Source organism: Mobula hypostoma, chromosome 31, assembly GCF_963921235.1.
Source record: "Mobula hypostoma chromosome 31, sMobHyp1.1, whole genome shotgun sequence".
Classification (NCBI taxonomy): domain Eukaryota; kingdom Metazoa; phylum Chordata; class Chondrichthyes; order Myliobatiformes; family Myliobatidae; genus Mobula; species Mobula hypostoma.
In genome coordinates this window covers 2,003,551-2,022,434 of record NC_086127.1, presented here as the reverse complement: position 1 = coordinate 2,022,434, position 18,884 = coordinate 2,003,551, and the positions used below count along the sequence as shown (strand labels likewise).

General features: G+C 40.1%; 2 protein-coding genes across 5 annotated transcripts in view; both read right to left on the bottom strand.

The window, feature by feature from the left end:
* Positions 1-9,572: 9,572 nt before the first annotated feature.
* On the bottom strand, positions 9,573-17,983 carry LOC134339974 (NACHT, LRR and PYD domains-containing protein 13-like). Its single transcript, XM_063036805.1, has 4 exons — positions 16,513-17,983; positions 15,808-15,894; positions 14,706-14,888; positions 9,573-14,442 (listed from the first exon to the last, which is right to left on the bottom strand). Exons 1-4 carry the CDS (start codon positions 17,877-17,879, stop codon positions 14,376-14,378), a joined length of 1,704 nt encoding a protein of 567 aa, XP_062892875.1. The 5' UTR covers positions 17,880-17,983; the 3' UTR covers positions 9,573-14,375.
* Positions 17,983-18,884, bottom strand: part of LOC134339975 (uncharacterized) — a 90,594-nt gene continuing 89,692 nt past the window's right edge. For all 4 annotated transcript variants that reach the window (XM_063036807.1, XM_063036806.1, XM_063036808.1 and 1 more), the window contains one exon: positions 17,983-18,172. In XM_063036807.1, coding sequence (XP_062892877.1) covers positions 17,994-18,172 — 179 coding nt within the window. In that variant the 3' untranslated portion in view covers positions 17,983-17,993. The remainder of the gene's footprint in view (positions 18,173-18,884) is intronic.

The window sequence follows — 18,884 nt, the reverse complement described above, 5'->3', positions numbered from 1 at the left end:
ATTGTCTCGGTTGCTGAAATCTGATCAAGTACACCGTACACGTTTCAGCGCCACGTCATAATATGTAACGTACAGAACAAAGTGCAACAGACCCACGGAAGAAATCCGGAGATTATAGCAACTTATTGCTACCCCAAACTCACTCTCTTTCCCTCTCTCTCCCTCCCTCTCTCTCTCTCTCTCTCTCTCTCTCTCTCTCTCTCTCTCTGACGTTCTCTTCTCTCACTCTCTCCCATCTGCCCCAATCAGAATGATTCCTGGAGAATTAGCTATTTTCTTTTTACTTTTTTTTCTGGGTATCCTCCTTAACCATGACGGAATGAACATAATTTATTACAGATTTTCTGATTTTACCTCCTCTCACTTAATTATGTATTCCCCACTCTGGCTATCCTCTCACCTTTCACTTCTCTTCAAATGTCCATAAGCTCCCTCTGTTAACTTTTCTTATTCCCATCATCCCATAGTTCACTTCTCTGCAATAAATCCCTTCATTTTACCCCTTTACCCCTTTGCTTGTTCTACATACCGGCTGCCATGATGTTTGCTCATGTCAACCTCGCACATCCGCTCACATCTCTCCCCACCTGTTGTGGCTAATGCCTCAAAGCTTGTTTTCATTCTTACTGTTGAGAGCCTTCTCTCCAGTCCTGAAAATGCTCTTGCAGGAAAGCCTCGAGTGTTTGTTTCCCTCCACAGATGCTGCCAGACCTGCTGGGTACACCGGCATTCTGTATATACTCCTTTATTCCTTCATTTATTCATTAAAGGGATGTGGGCCTCGCCAGCGAAGGCAACATTTATTTCCCATCCCTAGTTGCCCTTGAAAATGTGATTTCAGCTGCCTTCTTAAACTGCTGCAATCCCTGAGGTGCTGCTGGCGGGGGTGGGGGGGGTGTGAAATTCCAAGACTTTGACCCTGCGATAATGAAGGAACTGCGATATGTTTCCAAGTCAGGGTGGTGAGTGAGTTGGTTGTTGATTTTTTTTCTTTTTTTAATTTTATTTTTATTTGGATAAGGAATTCACAATTATCATGTTTTTTTTCACATGTGAACCTTTTCCATTTTTTTTGTATGTATAAAACTATAATTATTTATACTTTCTTAAGTACACATTGAGATGGTATAAAAGGAAATTAGACACATAAATAGATAATTATGTACAGTGGTAATTCTAATCTATTAGGCTAAGTAATGGTATTAGTTGTTAAGAAAAATAGTAAAAATAGTTTCCATATATCTCTTCTGGACCATTTCTACTGGTACAAAATGTTGTATGCAAGTCTATGTAACAACTATTGTAGATGATTATATCCTAATTTGTTCATGCTTGCTCCTGCCCCCAGACATAATTATCCAATCCCTATGTACTTATTTACTTAATTTTATCATGTTTTTATCCCTTTCCCAAATCTTTTCCTTTCCTTGTATTAATTCTCTATTTTCCAAAACAAAACAAACAAAAAAAAAACACAATAGACATTTAGACTAGGGGTGCCTCCGTTAGCAATATTACCGTGTTGATGAGAAGAGCAGTATAAATCATTAGGAGAGTCATCTAAAGTCTGCTCGCATTGGGGTTATGTATTCAATCCATTTATTGCAGATGTGATGATTTTTTTTTCTTTTTGAATTCTCAGGGAGTAAGTCAACTTTTCCATTTTAAATATTTCCAAGATAATTTCGTGCCAATCTTCTAATGTAGGTGATATTGGATTTAGCCACTTTCTAGTGATTGATTTCTTACTTGCCGCTAAGAGGGCCGGCAGCAACTTTATAACTTCCTTCTTTTCAAGAAACAATACATGCCCCAAATGGAGCGTCTCAAAGTTCAGAGTTGGTGGTGGATTTCCAAGTGGTGATGTTTCCAGGTACCTGTTGTTATCGTCCTTCTAGATTGTAGCGGTTGTGGGTACGGAGGTGCTGCCTTAAGAACTGTTTTGCGTTGTTGTAGTATAACTTGTAGATAGTACACACTGCAAGGTGGAGGAATATGACACTTCTCGAACGGGTACCAATAAAGTGGGACCAATGGGGGCCAATCAGGCTTCTTGAGTGTTGCTGGAGATGCACCAGTGTTCGTCGATGGTGGAAGGATTGGATGCCTGTGGAAGGGGTAACAATCAAGTGGGGAACCTTTTACTGGATGGTATTAAGCTTCTTGAGTATTGATGGAGCTGCACCAATCCAGCCGAATAGGGAGTATTCCATTACACTCCAGACCTGAACTTAGTGGATGGTGGACAGGGTTTGGAAAGTCAGGAAGTGAGTTACACAACACAGAATTCCTAGCCTTTGATCTGCTTTAGCAGCCACCGTGTTTCTATGGCTAGACGAGTTCAGTTTCCTGTCAATAGTAACCGCCACGATGTCAATAGTATGGTATACCACGGAATGCCAAGAGATGATGTTTGGAGCCTCTCCTGTTGGAGATGTTCATTGCCTGGTAGTTGCGTTGTTCGAAGGTAAATTGCCACTTCTCATGAAAACCTGGGTATAGTATAGAGCCTTCTGCATTTGAGTATGAATTGTGTTTCTATCTGAGGAGTCACAATTTTTTTCTCGGCTGTTGATCGGGACAGGACTGCGCAAGTGCGTTCAAGTCGTTCCGTGAGGTAGCGGGAGTATTTAAAAGAGAGCAGTTTGACGGAGCGGGCGACGGAATAGAGGGAGACAGAATAGGAAGGTTTTGTCTCGAGGGGCTTCGGCGAGCAGAGGCTGAGGACGAGCTTCACTCCAAGTGAGGTAAGGCGGGGTAAGTTCCTTTAAAAGCAGAACGGTATTTTATTTGAATCAAGGAAGGCGGCGAGTCTGTAACGTATTGGGTAGGTCATGACAGCTGATCGGCGCCGTGGTTTGTTCATCCTGCAGCTTGTGGGAAATCAGGGATACTTCTAGTGTCCCTGACGACTATGTGTGCAGGACATGTGTCCAGCTGCAGCTTCTGTCAGACCGCGTTGAGTGGCTGGAGCTGCGACAGGGATCATACTGGAGCATCCGCGATGCTGAGAAAATCGTGAATAGCACGTTTAGTGAGTTGGACACACCGCAGGTAAAGACTACACAGGCAGAAAGGGAATGGGTGGCCACTAAACTGCGTAGCAGTTGGCAGGTAGTGCAGGAGTCTCCAGAGGAAATCTTCCTCCTAAACAGATATAGTGTTTTGGATACTGTTGGGAGAGATGTCTCATCAGGAAAAGACAGCAGCAGCCCAGTTCATGGCACCATGGGTAGCTCTGCGGCATAGGAGGGAAGGAAAAGGTGTGGGAGAGCTATAGTGATACGGGATTCGATTGTAGGGGGAATAGATTGGCGTTTCTGCGGCGTCAAACGAGACTCCAAGAGGTTATGTTGCCTCCCTGGTGCAAGGGTTAAGGATGTTTCTGAGCGGCTGCAGGACATTCTGGAGTGGGAGGGCGAACAGCCAGTGATTGTGGTTCACATAGGAACCAACGATTAGGAATAAAATGGGATGAAGTCCTACAAGGTGAATTTAGGGAGTTAGCAGCTAAACTAAAAAGTAGGACCACAAAGGTAATAACCTGTGGATTACTACAAGTGCCAGGTGCTAGACAGAGTAGAAATAGGAGGATATATCAGGTGAATACGTGGCTTGAAAATGGTGCAAGGGGGAGGGATTCAAATTTCTGGGGCATTGGAAACAGTTCTGAAGGGGGTGGGACCGGTACAAACAGGACGGTCTGCACCTAGGCTGTACTGGAAAAAATGTCCCAGGTTGAGCATTTGCTACTGTTTTTCAGGAGGATTTAAACTAATGTGGCAGGAGGATGGGAACAAGTGCAGGAAGACAGAGGGGTGTAAAATTAGGGTAGAAGCAAAAAGTAGTAAGGTGAAAAGTAAAAGTGGCAGGCCGGCAAATCCAGGGTAAAAACCAAAAATGGCCACTTTTCAACATAATTGTATAAGGGCCAAGAGTGTTGTAAAAGCAAGCCTGAAGGCTTTGTGTGTCATTGCAAGAAGCATTCGTAACAAGGTGGATGAATTAAACGTACAGATAGTCATTAATGAATATGATATAGTTGGGATCACAGAGACATGGCTCCAGGGTGACCGAGGATGGGAGCTCAACAATCAGGGATATTCAATATTCAGGAGGGATAGAAATAAAGGAAAAGGGGGTGGAGTAGCATTACTGGTTAGAGAGGCGATTAACGCAATAGAAAGGAAGGGCATTAGCCGGGAGGATGTGGAATCGATGTGGGTAGAGCTGCGTAACACTAAGGGGCAGAAACCGCCGGTGGGAGTTGTGTACAGGCCACCTAACAGTAGTAGTGAGGTTGGGGATGGCATTAAACAGGAAATTAGAAATGCATTCAATAAATGAAAAGCAGTTATAATGGGTGACTTCAATCTACATATAGATTGGGTGAACCAGATTGGTAAGGGTGCTGAGGAAGAGGATTTCTTCGAAGATATGCGGGACGGTTTTCTGAACCAACATGTGGAAGAACCAACAAGAGAGCAGGCCATTCTAGACTGGGTGTTGAGCAATGAGGAAGGGTTAATTAGCAATCTTGTCGTGACCGGCACCTTGGGCAAGAGTGACCATAGTATGGTGGAATTCTTCCTTAATACGGAGAGTGGCATAGTTAATTCAGAAAGAAAGGTTCCGAACTAAAAGAAGGGTAACTTTGAAGGTATGAGACGTGAATTAGCTAAGATAGACTGGCAAATGACACTTAAAGGGTTGACGATGGATATGAACTGGCAAGCATTTAAAGATCGCATGGATGAGCTACAACAATTGTTCATCCCATTTTGGTAAAAGAATAAACCGGGGAAAGTAGTGCACCATTGGCTGACAAGTGAATTAGGGGTAGTATCAATTCCAAAGAAGAAAAATACAAATTAGCCAGAAAAAGCAGCTCACCTGAGGACTGGGAGAAATTGAGAGTCCAGAAGAGGAGGACAAAGGACTGAATTAGGAAAGGGGGAAAAAAAGATTATGAGAGAAAACTGGCAGGGAACATAAAAACTGACTGTAAGAGCTTTTATGGATATGTGAAAAGAAAAAGATTGGTTGAGACAAAGGTAAGTCCCTTACAGTCAGGATCAGGTGAATTGATCATCGGGAACAAGGACATGGCAGACCAATTGAATAACTACTTTGGTTCTGTCTTCACAAAGAAGGATATAAATAATCTTCCGGAAATAGTAGGGGACAGAGGGTCTAGTGAGATGGAGGAACCAAGGGAAATGCATGTTGGTAGGGAAGTGGTGTTAGTTAAATTGAAGGGATAAAAGGCAGATAAATCTCTAGGGCCAGATGGTCTGCATCCCAGAGTCCTTAAGGAAGAAGCTCAAGAAATAGTGGATGCATTGGTGATAATTTTTCAAAACCCTTTAGATTCTGGATTAGTTCCTGAGGATTTGAGGGTGGCCAATGTAACTTTGCTTTCTTTTTTAAAAGAGAGAGAGAAACCGGGGAATTATAGACCTGTTAGCGTAACGTCGGTGGTGGAGAAAATGCTAGAGTCAGTTATCAGAGATGTGATAACAGCACATTTGGGAAGCTGTGAAACCATCGGGCAAAGTCAGCATGGATTTGTGAAAGGAAAATCATGTCTGACGAGCCTCAATTTTTTTTTTGAGGATGTAACTAGTAGAGTGTATATGGGAGAACCAGTGGATGTGGTATATTTGGATTTTCAAAAGGCTTTTGACAAGGTCCCACACAGGAGATTGGTGTGCAAACTTAAAGCACACGGTATCGGGGGTATGGTGTTGATGTGGATGGAAAATTGGTTGGCAGACAGGAAGCAAAGAGTGGGAATAAACTGGACCTTTTCAGAATGGCAGGCAGTGACTAGTGGGGTACAGCAAGGCTCAGTGCTGGGACCCCAGTTGTTTACATTTACAATAAATATATCAATGACTTAGATGAGGGAATTACATGCAGCATCTCCAAGTTTGAGGATGACACGAAGCTGGGAGGCAGTGTACCTGTGAGGAGGACGCTAAGAGAATGCAGGGTGACTTGGATAGGTTAGGTGAGTGGGCAAATTCATGGCAGATGCAATTTTTTATGGAAAAAAAAACACTTTGGTGGCAAAAACAGGAAAACAGATTATTATCTGAATGGTGACCGGTTAGGATAAGGGAAGGAGCAACGAGACCTGGATGTGATTATACACCAGTCATTGAAAGTGGGCATGCAGGTACAGCAGGCGGTGAAAAAGACAAATGGTATGCTGGCATTTATAGCAAGAGGATTTGAGTACAGGAGCAGGGAGGTACTTCTGCAGTTGTACAAGGACTTGGTGAGACCAAACCTGGAGTATTGTGTGCAGTTTTGGTCCCCTGATCTGAGGAAAGACATTCTTGCCATAGACGAAGTAGGAATAAGGTTCACCATTCTGGGATGGCAGGACTTTCAATTGATGAAATATTGGATCGACTAGGCTTATACTCTCCGGGATTTTGAAGATTGACTTGGGATCTTATTGAAACGTATAAAATCCTAAAGATATTGGACAGGCTAGATGCAGGAAGATTGTTCCCGATGTTGAGGAAGTCCAGAACGAGGGATCTCAGTTTAAGGATAAAAGGGAAGCCTTTTAGGACCGACGGTTGGCCCACAACTAGAGAAAGCTTTGAGACAGTGTGTGAGGGAGGATCGGGCAGGTGATCGATAAGGGACTCGCTAAGACCGTCGGTTTGAGATGTGTCCAATTTAAAGCCAGCAGTATTGTGAACAAAGCGTATGAGCATATCGCGTGGATCAGTATTGCGGCTATGATGTGGTGACCATTACAGGCACTTGAGATGTTTCAGAAAGGACGGTGTGGGGGGTGGAGGGTAAAAGAGCTGGAGGAGTAGCTCTGTTGATCAGCGATAGTGTCACGGCTGCAGAAAAGGTGGATGTCATGGAGGGATTGTCTACTAAGTCTCTGTGGGTGGAGGTTAGGAACAGGACAGGGTCAATAATTCTACTGGGTCTTTTTATATATATATATATATAGGCCGCCCAATAATAACAGGAATATCGAGGAGCAGATAGGAAAACATATCCTGGAAAGGTGTAATAATAACAGACGTGTCGTGGTGGGAGATTTTAATTTCCAAAATATCGATTAGCATCTCCCTAAAGCAAGGGATTTAGATGGATTGGAGTTGTTAGAAGTGATCAGGAAGGTTTCGTGACACAATATGTAGATAAGCCTACAAAAGGAGAGACTGTACTTGATTTGGAATGGGAAATGAACCTGGTCAGGTGTCAGACCTCTCAGTGGTAGAACATTTTGGAAATAGTGATCATAATTTTATCTCCTTTGCAAAAACTTTGGAGAGAGAGATAGGAACAGACAAGTTCGAAAATAGTTTAATTGGAGTAAGGTGAATTATGAGGCTACCAGACAGGAACTTGGAAGCTTAAATTGGGAAACGTATGGAAGAAATGTGGCAAGCAATCAGTGGATATTTTTGTGGAGTTCTACATAGGCACGTTCCAATGATCCAGGGGAGTTCTGGTAGGGTACAGGGACCATGGTGTACAAAGGTTGTAGAAGACTATAGTCCAGAAGAAAAGAAAGGCTTACCAAAGGTTCAGAGAGCTAGGTAATGCTAGGTATCTAGTAGACTATAAGGCTAGCAGGAAGGAAATTAAGAAAGAAATTAGGAGAGCGGTAAGGAGCCATGAAAAAGCCTTGGCAAGCGGTATTAAGGAAAACCCTGAGGCATTCTACAAGTATGTGAAGAGCAAAAGGATAAGACGTGAAAGAATAGGACCTATCAAAAGTGACAGTGGGAAAGTGTGTATGGAACCTGAAAAATAGCAGAGGTATTTAATGAATACTTTACTTCAATATTCACTGTGGAAATTGATATTGGCGATTGTAGTCATAACTTGCAGCGGACTGAAAAGCTTGAACATGTACATATTAAGAAAGAGGATGTGCTGGATCATTTGGAAAACATCATACTGGATAAGTCGAAGGGACCGGATGAGATGTACCCCATGCCACTTTGGGAGGCGAGGGAGGAGATTGCTGAGACTCTGGCGATGATCTTTGCATCAACAGTGGGCCTGGAGAAGTTCCGGAGGATCGGAAGGTAGCGGATGTTGTTCCCTTATTCAAGAAATGGAGCAGAGATAGTCCACGGAATTATAGACAAGTGAGTTTTACTTGTGGTTGGTAAGTTGATGGAGAAGATGCTGAGAGGCAGGACTTATGAATATTTGTAGAGGTATAATATGACTACGAGTAGTCAGCATTGCTTTGTCAAGAGAGGTCGTGTCTAACGAGCCTGATTTTATTTTACGAAGATGTAACTGAACACATTGATGAAGGTAGATCAGTAGATGTAGTGTATATGGATTTCAGCAAGACATTTGATAAGGTACCCCATGCAAGGCTTATTGAGAAAGTAAGGAGCCATAGGATCCAAGGAATCATCGATTGTGGATCCAGAACTGGCTTCTCCACAGAAGGCAAAGAGTGGTTGTAGACGGGTCATATTCAACATGGAGGTCGGTGACCAGTGATGTGCCTCTGGGATCTATTCTGGGACCCATATTCTACCTGATTTTTATCAATTACCTGGATGAGAGAGTGGAGGGAGTGTTTTGTAAGTTTGCTGATGACACAAAAGTTGGGATGTTGTGGACAGTGTAGAGGGATGTCAGAGGTTGCACCGTGACATTGATAAGATGCAAAACTTGGCTGTGATGTGGCAGATGAAGTTCAACCCACATAAGAGCGAGGTGGTTCATTTTGGTAGGTCAAATATGATGGTAGAATACAGTATTAATGGTAAGACTCTTGGCAGTGTGAAGGATCAAAGGGATCTTGGCGTCTGAGTCCATTGGACACTCAAAGCAGCCGTGCAGGTTGACTCTGTGGTTAAGAAAGCATACAATGCATTGGCCTTCATCAATCGTGGGATTGAGTTTAGGAGCTTAGAGGTAATGTGGCAACTACATTGACCCTGGTCAAATCGCACCAGCAGAACTGTGCTCATTTCTGTTCGTCTCTCTAAAGGAAGGATGAGCAAACAATAGAAAAAATGCAGAGGAGATGTACAAGGATGTTGACTGGATTGGGGAGCATGCCTTATAAAAACAGTTTGACGGAACACAGCCCATTCGCCCTGGAGCAATGGAGGGTAAGAGGTGACCTGGTAGAGCTGAATAAGATGATGAGAGGCATTGATCGTGTGGAGAGTCAGTGACTTCTTCCCACTGCTGAAATGGCTGCCACAAGAGGGCACAGGTTTACAGTTCTTGGGAGTAGGTACAGTGGAGATATCAGGGGTATATGTTTGACACAGATAGTGGTAAATGCGTGGAATGGGCTGCCGGCAACGGTGGTGGCGGCGGATGCAATGGGATATTTTAAGAAAGCTTTTGATAGAAAAGTGGAGCTCAGAGCAATAGAGGGCTATGGGTACCTCTAGTAATTTCTAAGGTAGGGACATTTTCTGCACATCTTTGTGGCCGAGGAGCCTGTATTGTGCTGTAGATTTTCTATGTTTTTTTTTCTTCTTTTTCTTTTTCTATCTTTTTTATTGGTTTCATAATAATAAATATAACACAGTATTTATACAGGGATATCGGAATTACATTGTTGTAATTAGCATATTTAAATATAAACCCAGTTGACACACGCGTATTAAACCTTGCAATCATACAGGACACAAATATAATATTTGAGAATAACAGAAAAAATACATATCATGAAAAAAAAAAGAAATATACCCCAAAAGAAAAACGAACTTAAAGAGTATTGACCATAAAAGATAAAAGACATGGGCTGTTGTGTAATATCAGAAAAAAAAGAACCATTAGTGTGGTCGACTCCGCTCCTCTCAACATATATTGAGAAAAAATAGAATAGATTTGGAAAGGGTCAAATTACATTATCTGGAAGTGTTGAATAAATGGCCTTTAAGTCTTTTCGAATTTAATAGAGTGATCAGAAATAACACTTCTATTTTTTTTGCTAAATTTAAACACAACATAGTTTGAGTGAACCAATGAAATATAGTGGGATGATTAATCTCTTTCCAATTTAACAAAATTTATCTTCTAGCAATTAATGTACGAAATGCAAACATCCGACGAGCTGAAGAGTTTAAAGAACTTGATTCTACCATTGGGTACCCAAATATTGCAGTAATAAGGTAAGGTTGTGAATCAATACTCAGAACAGTTGGAATAATTTCAAAAATATCTTTCCATTCCTCTTTGCAAAAAAAAAAGAGCATCAACAAAACATATGAGTTAAAGAAGCTGTCTCAGAGTGACTTCTATTGCATACAGGATTTATATGACAGTAATAACAAGCTATTTTATCCCTGGACCTAAGGGCCCTATGTACTAGTTTAAACTGTATCAACACATGTTGTAGCACATTCAGAGGATGAGTTAACTAATTGAACAATTTTTTCCCCGTTTTTCAATCGGTAAAGTAATCTCAAATTCTTTTTCCCAATCACTCATAACTTAAATACGTCTGGACACATTTTCATAATTATATTATAAATAGTTGCTGTTACGCCTTTCTGAAAAGGACTTAAAGCTATTATTCCCCAAAATATCCAGACTCAATCATAAAAGAGTTGATAAGAGTAACCAACTTACTCGGTAAAGCCTGACTATATATGGATCTATCAATCAGTGGATTTAAATAACAATTAAAATCACCTCCCCTTATTAAAATATACTCGTTTAAATTAGGAAAAAAGTGAATAAATGCTTAAAAAAGTCGAGGTAGTCCATGTTTGGAGCATAGACATTGACCATGGCAACTTTTTTAATTAAAAAGTAACCAGTATTTAACAAAAATCTACCACTCGGATCTGAAACAATGTCTTAATCAGTAAATGTAATTGAGGGATCCATAAAAAAATTAAACTCCTTTCACTTTGGCCTGACAGTTGAAGGGATAATTTGTGCCTTCCAAAATCTAAAAAAAAAACAAATCGTTGATTATCCTCTTTCCTCACATGAGTTTCTTCTGCGAAAATAATATGAGCAATCAGTCTTTGGAATACTTTAAAACAGTTTGTTTTTCGTTTTATTGGATGGTTAAAACCATTTGTATACCAAGAGACAAAATTAATAATCTGAGCCACATTTTAAAGCCAACCCTTTGGTATATAATGTAAATTGGTAGCGTATTTAATATTCACAGTTGAATCAGAAGTCACGACACTGCAGACATCTTTGTTGTTCAGAATCAGCCCGATAGAAAAGATTAATACAAAACGTAAAGAACTCCCCTCCCTCCACCCATAAAGTCGCGAAACTAAGCCGGAAAGGGCTAGAAAAAAGAATTAAGAACCAATACTAAATTTACCACCATTTCTCCAGAAGGCAACTCCAAAGATATATGTTAAAAAGCGAACCCCCGAAATAAAAAAAACACTGTACTATAATAATCTTCATATTGTGCTTTCTAAAAGGTAAGAAAATAAAATAAGCGCTGATGCATATCATTAATCAATTACAAAGATAAATAATTGAAAACGGCCCTTCAAAAAAATAAAAGAATTATGGGCAGAGGGAACATGAAAAGATGGCGTAGTCGAAAAGAACAAAATATATTATGAAAGAAGGGAAACAGACAGTCATCATAATTATACGGAGCAAAAAATAAACAAGATATTCCTTCATACGATGGAAATTCACTATCAAATCGTTAGCGACAGTGTCAGAAATCAAATCATTAGGAATTAACAAAGTAAAAAAAAATGAAATCATCAACATGTAAAAACTTCAATTGTGATGCTAAAAATGCCAACACTACTAACCCAAAACCAGAATCTTGAACTTATAAAAGTCCATCTTCATACGATGATTATAGGCTTTAAAGAAAAAGCACGTAAAAAAAAAGAGCCGATGCTGCGAGAGCAAAACATTAATTAGAGCGAACTATCGACTGTAGTTGAATAGTGCTCATCCAAAAAAACTTCGAGGCGCACTTGCGGAATAGAAGACACAACGTGTACCCTGCGAAGGAGAAATTCTTAAACGGGCAGGATACAGTAGGGCTGGTCTGAGACCTTTTTGATAGCATTCCGACATCAGAGGCTTAAAAGCCAACAGCTCCTTCAGCGCTTCTGGACTGTAGGCCTCCACTAAATTGAACTGATAATGTTGAAATTAAATCAAACCTTGCCGACGGGCAAATCGAATAAGATGTTCTCTAACGTGAACATAGTGGAAACGGAGGATCACTGGCCTGGGTTTAATTTCTTAGGACGGTTTGGGGCGCAATGTACGGTGAACGCGGTCAAGCAATGGGGGATGGTCCGGGAATACAGAGCTAAACGCATCCTTTAAAAGTTGAACGAAGAGTTTTAAATGGTATCCTTCCTCGACATCCGCGGCGAGACCAATTATACGTACGTTCTGTCTTCTAGATCCGTAGTCAAGATCAATAATCTTGGATTTAAAAAGCTCCAGTTGCTTAATCGTCGAAGACATTGCTTGTTTCAAACTCTCAATTCTCAAATCTCTTTTTCCGAGTATCCTTGTCCAATTCAGTCATTTACTTTGTTGTTGTTTAACTTCGCAATCAATCGATTGAAAATAATCCGTAATTGACTTTAAATCTGCTTTAAAACTTTGACGTTGTTGATCTCTTTTTTTCCTTTTAAAGGACTCATCAGATTATCATCAGTTAGCTCAGTTTGTTTGGATTCACCCTTTTTTCCTATTTCCATCGGAGTCTTTCCCATTTTTAAGATCTCGCCCTTTTGATCTTGTACTTATTTATTTGCTCATTTCTTCAAATTTCACGGATGTAGTTCAAAGAAACATCAATACTATTAAATAAATCTTCTAGTGTAGGTAAAATAAAATAAATAAGGGTGATCATAGGTTAAAAAAAAAGGTAATGGAGTGAAGCCAAAAACAACCTCACTCTATGAGTTCCTCCTGGAGCATCCTTGGTTTTCTATGTTTCTATGAGCCAGTATCAGAAGATTTGTGGCATTAGCCGTCAGATAATAAATAGAACAGGTGAATGTGAGGATACGAGTGCGTGCGTGATATTAGAATAATCAACGAAACTGACAGTTGGTATGTGGAACAACTAAAGTGTGAAAATGAAAGGATTTTATTGGATATAACTGAACAATGGGATAATGGAAATGAGAAAATTCGTTGTCTGCGTGTGCTTGAGTGAGAGAGAGACAGAGAGCTGAGAGGAGGAGAGCTAAGAGGAGGGAGGGAAGGAGAGAGAGAGAGAGAGAGAGAGAGGTGTTGTCGATTCATGCGACCATGGTAGTGTAATCGTTTGGTTTTAAATTTTGCTTACGCGTAGAAGGAAGGAGAATGTGTTCATCTTAAGCCGTCAGTGCCGTGTTTCCGCAGACATTATTTGTGGACCAATGCAGTTTGTGTTGCAAATATGTCGCTATGATCTCCTGATTTTTGTCTGTGAGTATGTTTCACTTGCTCTGGACATTACACATAATGCCGTGGCTCTTAAAATTTTACGGTGTACGTGCTCATATTTCAGTAACCGAATCAACTATGCTTGGACGAATTAACTTCTATTTACCATATCAATTTTTGAGTTAATTAATTATCTTACACATTGTCTGAAATTTACTCTTTTATTTTTATATCTGTTCCTTGTAAATCACTTTGAAGAGCCTTGTATTTGAAAACTGAATTACAAATGAACTTGCTTGCTTGCTTGTCACTTTTGCGTACTGCTCCCAAGGCGAAACCACCAGTCGTGGCACTGAATTGAAGAATGCTCTATTTTATATCTATTTTATAGGGGAACACATTGGACAATAGCGGATTTGGAGGTGATATCTCATTGCATATCCAGCATTTAATCCGAACGCACATTTGTGAAGAACGTCCCGCCTATTGGTAGACTAGATATTAAAACATAGCCTTCCGATGTTGAGCCGCAGCAATGATAATCGTATGCCACTAAAATGTGTATCGTTTATCGGCTTGTCTTGCATACATACAGTATTATTGATCCAAACGGTGGCATCTGACAATGTAATGTAGCACGAGGTGAATAGATAATTTTACAGACCTTGCAGCTGTCCACTGTCGTTGCAACATTCCAATATTCATGAAAGTCTAATGTAATTATTGTTTGGTGGAATGATATGCTGTCCAACACATTTCAACCCACCGTTGTCATTTCATAATGCCTGAAGCAAATTTGAAACCAATTCAGAATATCTTTGAGATCAAACAAACAAGCTGATGTTTCTGAGGAATTGTGTGTATATGTCCTTTTCGGTTCTCTATGGTGATCAAAAACGGTGACATTATGCTCAACCTGCAACAAACTGAATCGTTCCTTTGAAATTGCAGTAGATGTACGGCGGAGTACATGTTATTCATGTAAATAGATGCAACCTTTTTGACGGTTAGTCTGTTGTTAAGATTAAAGTATTTGATGCAGTGTCCTCTCGAATAGATTCATAGCGTAGCCATCTGTAAAAAAAAAATCACAAAAAAAAACAAGAAGAGCTAATTAGATCGAAATGTAGTGCCTACTGGATGTTGTTTGGATATAAATATCCAACATATTGTACTATAAGAAATTAATTATTATATTTAGTCCCAAGAATAATTTTATTTGTGCCATATCTTAAAATGATTAAGGTTTCATTTTAAAAGATGTCAATGTTCTGTTTCAAAAACAATGTTTTACCCAACTATATTTAAATAATATACATGGACAAAGATAAACGCACCTGATTTCTTTCAGCTGAGCGTAATTTTCCACATGATATTGCAATCTTTCATGAGTAAACTGGTTGGCTTGCTTCTCATCCTGACTGGAATTGCTCAGGTTCAGCTGCGTTACCGAACGATTTATACTGAGAGCGGAGAAAAGCGGATGCAGACAATTATCTGTTAAATGGTTGGATCGCAGCCTGTGTGGAAAGCAAACAAGACTTAAAATCTGGCCAAACACACACATGCACACCAACATAGAGAGAATCACGCACAGACCGACATACGTGTACATTTATGGCTTGTAGGCTGATGACGACCGAATACTTTCTAATTTATTCTCTCAGTAAAATGGCTGCACTTCAAATCTATTACTTATCAGTTTCGTTTTTTTTTATCCAAATACACATAAATAAAGGAGCGTCTAGCAAACTTCTGAGGATCTCGGCGAGCCAGGCAGGATTTATCTCTGGAAAACAATGATCGATATTGAAGACTGACACAAGATCAAGACTTTGCGTGCAGAGGGAAGATAACAACTCGATTGTCCCATTATCTGTGATTGCTTATGCTCATCATCACAACCCATTGTTTGCGACATCAAATTTCTCTCTTATAAGTTCCAGCATTGTTCGGTTTCGGCCTCTGTGTGTCTCCATCAACTATGGAGTCTGCCTGCTTATTCAAATTCAATTCAGCCCAAATGGAGTCACTTGCCCGTTTTCCTCTATTTTTTGTCTAGTTACATTTACATCCATTTTCATCTGTTTTTTTTTCAAGTCTTATTCATTTGTTACGTGTATCTATGTGCCCCTTATCGATCACCATGCAGACGTCCGCCTGTCCCATTTCAGGGCAGCCACTCATTAATTCTACTGACGACTTGTCTAACATCTTCCGTCAGCACTCTCATTCCCCATGCATAGTGTCTACCAGATTTTTTCCAGATATTTATGCTGCCGGGCTAAATGATGTTTTGCCAAGTTTGTCTGATGCTACGAAGTACAGCTTCTACAATGTCCTGTGCACAGAAGTATAAAATAGATTGTTTGATAACAGTTGATACACCAATGAGAAGCCTAATTAAATGGTAGGTCGAAATTACAGGCAATTACTCACTCCAGCGTTTGTATTTTACAGTCACGTTCCTTCAGAATATTGAAAAGGGGCTTCACTCCTGAGTCTTTTAAGTTATTTTGATTCAATCTAAGTAACCAATATAAATATGAATAATTAATTAATCCCGATAGAGAAAACATATTATAGTGCAATAAATCGTTTTGCATATTTTCCACATGATACAGTAAATGTAATTCAAAACAAATTTTACAACTATTGCCATTAAGTCAATGTTCCCTCTGGCCATGGTTACTGCACTTCAAATGAACTCTAATGATCGACAGAGTACACAGGTAGGGTATAATCGTACCTCGTTCCAAAATATTTTTTAAACTATTAAGGCGAGTTGTATAGTAGAATTCGGTGCATGCGGTTATGATTTTGTAAGTAATCCGTTAGAGTTAGTGAAATCAAATAACATACAACTGAATGCCGGCAATTGCTGCCATCAGTATCGACTACTGGATAGATTCCGAATTCCCATTTCAAGCAAATAAAGAAAAAAAAAATCCCACTTCAAACACGAATGGACTGACCCCCGCTACGCATCCACTCTACAAGAGCTCACGTAGCTTGAGATGAACGGTGCTATCTTGGAAAATGCTCATACACAAGTTTTAAACTTTAACCTAAAAGTGCCAATCAAATTAAGCCCTACGATGAATTAATTCCAATGCGGAATATATGGGATGGTTGAGAAATTACCTGAGAATTACACATTTGTGCAGCAGCTGTTCCAGTTGCTTCATTTCCTCTGGCTGTGCAAGGCATGAACTGAGATCCATCTCCTCAATCATCTCAGAATATTTTAAAGTTCTGGATAAAACTGCGCGATCGGGAGATGTGAGGACGAGTTGATTTAATTTAATTGTTGTAATAGGAGTCAGCACTTCCTTCATTATTTCATTATCTCCAAATTCATGTAAGCAGTACAGCGTGTGTAGAAACGTGCGTTGGGCAATCTTCCCGTCCATGTTCACCAGTCGTCTTTTGACACTTTTTGTCAGCCATTCGGAGATACACGAAGTAACTTCAGAACGTTCTGAACCCAATTCCAACTTTAGGCGATCAATTGCATTCCGTGCAGACAGGCCGACAAGAAAAAGTGAAAATATCCTGAATCTGCCATCAGGGTCCGTAAACGTTTCATCGAGTAACCCTTTCAGTCGAGATATTGGAGCATTCAGGATGTTCGCAAATGCAGCAAGGAAGTCTCGTACAACAGAGTTACTGAATCCGTAAACAGCACCACAACTCTCTTTGTCCGTAACCTGGATCAGAAAAGCCGAGGTAAAATTGGGTGGGCAAGTACTTAGATCAACTGAAGCACCTGCTTCCAACGAAAAGAAGAGGGTGTTACGTCTAATTCCATGCTCGGCCAATTCGCCGAATGCAATTAAAGACTTCTGAGTTGTGTTATCGTCATATCCACATGTTCCGAGAAGGAGTGTGATGTAGTCAAAGAGCAACTGAGTATGGTTTATGACAGGCATTGTTGTTTCTTCTTTTTGTGGTCGGTGAGACTCCAGAAATGAGGCGAGAGTGACGCAAAATAGAGGGCTACTACACATGTTTCGCAATATTTCATTCTCCTCAATCAATTGTAGAATATATTTTCTGTACTGCCCATGACGGAGGTAACAGCAAAAATATTCTTTTACTTTCTCAGAAGTGAATCCCATGACTTGGAAGGTTGAATCTACTGTTACATGACGCAGCATCTCCTGTTTCCAAAGCCCGACTGTGATCAGCACTGAGCAGCCTTTCAGAAACTCTCCCTGCAGGAGGCAGCGTAGGATGTCGACCACTAAACAATTAGACTCTGGTCCGGTACAACTGTGTCGTGGATCGCTGCTTCTTTCATTGTCAGAGAAAATAAAAGATCGATGCAATTTGTTCAAATCATCAAATATAAATAATAAACGTTTGGGTTCTTTCCACAAATGATGCAGGTAATTTTCCAAGTAGGGATATGCGTCAGCTATCAATCTACTTAACGTTATTCTTCCTTCTATTGCATTTAAATTCTGAATTTTAAAATGAAGGACAAATCTGAACTCTTCATAATTCATTCCTGTGGCCCAGTCGTGGATTATCTTCTGTATTAGGGTCGTTTTCCCAGACCCTGCAGCCCCACAGACCACGCAGATCGTGGTCTTATCAGAATCGCTGCTGCTTTTTTTCAGTCATTCGTGGATCTCAACTTCTCGAACGTGATTATCTCTTCCTTCGGTTGCATCCTCAGACAGAGAGTGTGTCATCGTAATTCTTTGGTTAGTATAGACGTCAGAAATTAAACGTAACGTGGGCATTTTCATATTCCTACTCTGAACTCGGAGATTATATCTGTACTGAAGAATCACACCTGAAATAATGAATAACAAATAAACAATTAATTGGTTTTGGGATTGTTCCAGCATACATATACTCAATTGCACACTAAATAAACGGTGGTTAGGGTCTGACAAGAAATAATATTAATTGTCTTTGATTTAGGACATGCAGCAATATTACAGTTCTATATCACAATCTACGGTATGTATCTACTGTTAATTAAACTTTGCAATGAAGCAACATAATCAGATATGTATCAACGCGTTGATATAGTCACTGTCAGATGAAGCAGCCATAATTTTCGGGATGGCGGTACAAGCCTGTACTCCGATAGTGCAATTAGTGCATGACAATAAACATACTTTTCCGGATCGAACGAATTTATTACGATATTTCATATATCCCAGCCTTTTTTATGCAGTTGTGACAAATTACATCCATAACATTGAAACAACACACAGACACACACACACACACACACACACACACACACACACACACAAACACACACACACGGCTGGAAGAACTCAGTAGGCCGGGCGGTATCTATGGAAAAAAAATAAGTACAGTCGACGTTTGGGTCGGAGACTCTTCGGCTGGACAGAAAAAAAAAAATCAAACATGATGAGAAGGAGATTTAAAAGTTGGGGGAGGGAGGATTTATATCTGAAGATTTTGTATTGTTTATTTATAATATTGAATCCTGTGCCTTCTTAAGTGACGTAATGATTAGATCATTGCAT